Raw genomic sequence first — 5,821 nt, 5'->3', positions numbered from 1 at the left:
TGTAAGTGACTAAGTTGTCCATGAAGCAATAATACTTTTCTTAAGAATTGATTCATGCAACTAAGAACCACCTTCATAAGGATTACCTATCAGTCATTGCACGTAATCATGGGTACCCAGTTTATATTTAGTGTTTGTAGCAAAAATCATTAAGACTCGGTGATAGACCCCTCAACTGAAAAATGGATAAAAAGAACTGCAATTTCAATGAAAAATTCAATAAATACAAGAATGTATTCATTGAATGTCTAAGGTTTGAACCTGATCTAATTAAGTCGAATTATATCATTTCAGAAATTCAGAATGATTGCAGATTTCAGAATTTTTGTATATACTACTGCTATGCGACAAAAACTCTTGGATTGTAAAAAGTTCTAAATATTATGTCTCTTGGAGGTTCGTTCTAACGTTCAAGAGACATCTATCTAGATGGAATAAATCTCTAAAAATGAATTGATCAGTTTTGAATTTTCAAAGAAAAAGGGTTACATCAGATATCTTTACGTCATTGTTATAAAAGGAGGGTCAAAAAGACGTCAGAAAATTACGAATCTTGCCATATTCAATCATGAAATAGGACAAGTAATTAAAACTGTCATCGGAGAGACATTCGAAAAATTGCTAGGCGTGCATCTTTAAGAAAATTGAAGAAACTGATGGATATAGAAGCTAATCAATTCTTAATTTCCTGAAAAGATTTTTCTACATACAATTTTGTCGGCTTGAGTTTCTTGGTTCGGTTTTTTGGTCTTTTTTAGATAATTTGCCGAAACCACACTTTAGGCTAGACAGAGATATATAGTTTGCTGGGAAAAAGAAGTATATTGAATGCCAATAATTACAAGTAAAGACGCATACTAAAAACGCGTCCAAACCTCTTAAGAGGCATTGCCGTAATTTGGCTGACGTCCGGGATTTTCTATTGTCGTGTTTCGTTGATGGAGTATGTTTGCGTCTGAAGAATGGCTTTTGATTGGTTTACAGTGCTTCGGTTGACGTCTATTCAGATCTTGCAAACGCAATCAAAAGCCAAATCTGCTTTGTTTTGATTTTTTTTTCGATTAGTTGGAATGTTTTCAAATGAAAATCGATTTTTTTCTAAAGCATTCACTTGCCAAAACTTGTAATTACGCATATTCGAAAAAGATTTTGACTTTGTGCTCCAATAAACATTATACCAGGCGCCCTATTATTTGGTTCAAGGAATAGTGCCGTCGACCAATAGGAAGAAACCTAGAAGAAAATCTCCAATAGACCAGTATTTGATGCTTGTTCCTTTTATGTTTCATAATGTCTGGGTGACAGTTTTGTCTCGTGCACGCCTCTTTTAGAAGCTGCGTGGGTACCAAACCCGAAATAAACATACTCTAAATAGGACATCCTCCACTCCGTGGAGAGATCTCCGACAAACCCTGTTTCACTATTTAGGAAATTCGAAAATTCTTATGTTTTGAATAATTAAAACAATACAAATAATATTCAAGACTAAACTTCCCTTGGCCCACATAAAATAAGTATTACACATACATCCAGTATAATCCAAGGAAACTCCTTGTCCATAAAGGTAAAAGTACGAACTCAAAAAAGGAAGAAAAAGAAATCAGTCACAAAAGCTTTAGGAGAAAAAAGTGACAAAGACAATACCTATATCCGAGCCAATACATTTGAAAAAAGACTTTCAACATGGAAGAATAATTTTCGTGGATTACTAAAAAAACATACGGAGTTGGGGAACTTTTTGTTTCACTTGTAGCTCCTGACGTATTTCAGTTATTCTTTATTCCACTACAGTGGGAGGCGAATGCAGTATTTATGCAGAGCAGATGCATTTTGGTTGAATTCGGGAAAAATTAGTCCATAAATTATATTACCTACTAAAATGTAATCCTTAGCTTTCTATTTTATAAGAAAACTTGCAACTGCAATAAGGTTATCACCTATACACTGTCTTTGGACTGAGAATAGTTAAGATTGATTCTTTGAAAATTATTTTATACTGTACGATAGATAGTTTCAGATCTTCCAAAAATTGAATTTGATAAATCCTATACGAACTACATTTTGTCGCAAAAAAAATGGTACAGCTGAATTTCCTTAACTCGAACACACACGGGGAACACAGATTTGTTCGAGTTATGGAGATTTCGAGTTATAAAGTAAGGTTTACAATGAAAACTCCAGCGAATTTTCGAATTCAATTTGAAGAGTTCCTATGAAATTTGTTTTCAACACTTTGTCTTCCTTCCTATAATAGCGAGTTTATGTATTCGAGATAAATCGAGGGGGGCGGTATAAAGCAAAGTTGATATGGGGCCGAAATCGCCGTCCACTTTGCTCGAACACGGTAAAAACACCAAGATACCGTCGTCTATTTAGGTGAGCAAAGGCGATAGAGAGCCGTACATCAATTATCGACTTTGTTTTGTATCGATTCCACTTACCGTCGCCCTCGATATCCTCCGATACATAAACTCGGTAATATCCTCTTTACAACGGATCTTCTTCCTCTTCCTTTATCCTTTTATCTTGTCTATGGAGATACCATATTTTTCCAAGTTTATTTACATTTCTGAAAACAAAAGACCTAAAAAGGTACTGATTATATATGTAATATATTTATTTTGGGCTTCATTACTAAGTAAGTTTTAAAAACATGTGGCATTACGTATGTTGACAACGAAAGGCGATGCAATAATAGAGAAAAATAACTTAATTAAAAATGTCTGAGTTTTTTGATAAGCATTTTAAGGCATTTAGGATAAACTAATTTAGTACTAACCTTAATAATGATAAGGTTTCAGACTCATACCGGAGAATTCTGAGATTCCGGTTTTTGACGGAAAAATGACAGGTATTCCGGTATTGAAAGGCCGTATTTCCGGTGTCCCGGTACTCGTCAAAACATTTTGAATCGGTATTGAGAAATTTTTGGCCGGTACGCCTGTATTTTGTACCCTCGGAAACCACCCTACTCCCCACTCAACAAACGCTGAAAATTAAAAATGATTATCTTAGTAAAACTAGAGACTATTTTAATGAACCAAGTCTTTTGTATGATAAATCTATATCTACCATGACACGATTGACCTTCTATTCTATGCATGTATGACACATACCACAAAAAATAAATAGCCCACAAAGATAGCCAATGTAGAGGTGCACTTCCTTGACCTAGTATCATGCATATGCTCGATTCCTGGCTATGTCTTATTTACAACATGTAGCAAGATGTGCTCAATATTTTACTAACAAAACTAAGTTCCGCAGTCTTGTATTTTCAAAGTTTCCGCAAAATCGTCTCTGCACAAACAAGTTTTTTATAAGCAGTGTAACAATGTTTCAATATGCTTACATAGCTATAATGTTCTTATAAAAAGTGAAACAAAGCTTTTAATAATAGAGGTCGAGTTGTCATTTTGCATTGACGTCAATTGGCTTTTGATACTAGCTGAGAGACGGAACTTCAGCGAAAACAAAGGGAGATTTACGATTATTGTTCGAAACGTTGGCATAATTATTTGATAGAGAAAAAAAAAAGAACTGCTTCAACTATTGTTTGACACTATAAAAAGGTTGGGAAGGCTGTTGTAGATAGATCAGTTGCTAATAAGGGTTTGAAGAGAACAGACTTGGTTGAGGAATAGGAACAGTTTTATCCTCCTCTCAATCCTCAGTTTTTTCTGTTTATCTTTTTGAACCGTCTCATGGGGGATTTTTTATTTTCGTTCATAAACATTGTTTTTATTTTCTTGTTGTTTTGGGATATAGAAGGATATAATTTGATTTGATAGATTTCATTTGTGACCCGACTTTATTCTGATTCACACATATATCTTGTTGTGCTGACTGCTTTTTGTGTTACGACATGTTAATATAATTTATCTTTTTTCATTATCTTCTTAGAGTAATAAATAAGAAATTTAAAACGAAATTCAACGAAGAAACAAAGCCGATAACAACAACATCAAATGACGAAACAAACAACCAACAAACGAAGAATGAACACCAAAAAAGTACAAAAACTTATCCGCCAAGAATCCGCTGAAAAGCGACGCACCAGAAAAATCTTAGTGGTCGGCTCCACATGCTCCGGAAAATCAGCTTTGATTCGCCGCTTCATCAATAATGCGTTCACAATGCAATACCTTCCATCAGTTGACGGACTTTTCAATGAAGATTATTCTTACCGGGGGTATAACTTCAACGTTGATATCGTCGATTTACCAGGATCAGTTAAATCAAACATGATTCGAGATCTTCATGTCCAAACTGCTGATGTCATCATGATGGTATATGAAATTGACAATTTAAAATCCGTCAACGAAGTTCGACGCACGTTTAACGTGATCAAGTCGACACGACAAGACCGTGTTCCGATCGTACTCGTCGGTACTAAATCGGATTTGAAACGTGGCTCAACTCCACCAGAGTTCTGGGAGCAATCGGAAGAGGTTATTGACATTCTGAATGAGATTCACGGCGTTAAACACATCTTGACATCGTCCAAATACAATATTCATGTTAAAGATGCTTTCGAATATTGTTTTGATGATATCATCAAGAGGATTCATACCATCTCCATGTCTCAACAACCATCTTCGACAACGTCAGCTGGCAAGAAACGCAAGACAAGCTGCCGTGTTTCTTCGTGTTTGAATCTCTTGAAAGGTTTAACTCGCGACGTCAAATAAATTGGTACGAACTGTCTCGGAAGCAAAGTGGAGAACTCGCAAATATTCGACAAATATCAATTGTCATCGATTGTACCGATTTAATCGGTGATTAATACCTCGAATCGACGATATTGTACATAAAGCAGATCGGATTCGTTTCATAATCCGATATTATGTTTTCGTCTTGATTGAGGGGGTATTCGAAATAAACAAACCTATTTTCGGTATCGTAACTCATGTTTACAGTTTGTAACTGCAGCAACGGACATGCAACAAACAACAAAATGAACTTCAAAACGTAAACAAAATACGTAAACAAAGAATATGTAAGGATTTACACAAATCCGCCAGGACTTTCTACAAACAGAAAAGAAAAACTTGAACATTTTATCTCGAGAAAAAGTAACAATATTTTGAGGAAATTTAACAAGGTTATCAAAGGTATTATAAAAAAAATACAAAGGGGCCAAAAATGTGACGGTTATTTTTTAAGATTTGAATTTTATATTTTCATTGTGATTAAAAATATAGAGAGCGGACATCTCTATAGAACAACAAAAACCTCAACGCGCTAATTATGCAATAACATTAACGATGCTTTTCCTTTTAGTTTAATAAAAAAGTAATTAGATTTAGTTGCGTGCGTCATACCTCCATGCATTCATAAACCTTTTTTGGAACAGTTAGTAAACGGAAACCAGGTATAACGGCTAAGTCATCAGACTGGTTTCTATTTGGAGTTTAACTAATTAGGATGTGTTAGATGTTTTAAGGAAAAGTCTTTTAATGCCCATGTCCATTTTCATTAGAATATAAAACAATTTTTTATTTATGTTGAAGATATTTTTCTTTAGAAATGCAAGCAATTTTGACTTGTTTGTAAATACAATGATGTTGATATATTAAAAGAAATTGTATATAGGTTATCAAAGATTTTACAGAAGACCATTTACTTTATGAATTTAGTTGAATTTTTATACAAAGTTCAACACATCTTATGTACATTTCTGTCCAAAAAAATAATGGATTTTAAGTTTTTTATTGTTATTATTTTTTAACAAAGATTTATTTTTGAAGGATTTTTATGATTATAAAAATTACAAGAATTTTATTCTTAACATTTCTTGTTTATTTTTTCTTATACATAC

At 33.8% G+C, this 5,821-nt stretch overlaps 1 protein-coding gene across 1 annotated transcript; it reads left to right on the top strand.

The window, feature by feature from the left end:
• Positions 1-3,599: 3,599 nt before the first annotated feature.
• Positions 3,600-5,304, top strand: LOC136815256 (GTPase KRas-like). The gene has a single exon (XM_067071699.1). The coding sequence runs from the start codon at positions 3,969-3,971 to the stop codon at positions 4,689-4,691; it is 723 nt and encodes a 240-aa protein (XP_066927800.1). The 5' UTR covers positions 3,600-3,968; the 3' UTR covers positions 4,692-5,304.
• The last annotated feature ends 517 nt before the right edge of the window (positions 5,305-5,821 follow it).

Source organism: Clytia hemisphaerica, unplaced genomic scaffold (genome assembly GCF_902728285.1).
Source record: "Clytia hemisphaerica strain Z4C2 unplaced genomic scaffold, Clytia hemisphaerica genome assembly, whole genome shotgun sequence".
NCBI lineage: Eukaryota > Metazoa > Cnidaria > Hydrozoa > Leptothecata > Clytiidae > Clytia > Clytia hemisphaerica.
The sequence above is the reverse complement of the archived record's forward strand: the minus strand, read 5'-3'. Positions and strand labels throughout refer to the sequence as shown.

Bases quoted from the DNA above. Each gene is read 5' to 3' on its own strand.
- LOC136815256 (XM_067071699.1), top strand. From the start codon at position 3,969: ATGACGAAACAAACAACCAACAAACGAAGAATGAACACCAAAAAAGTA.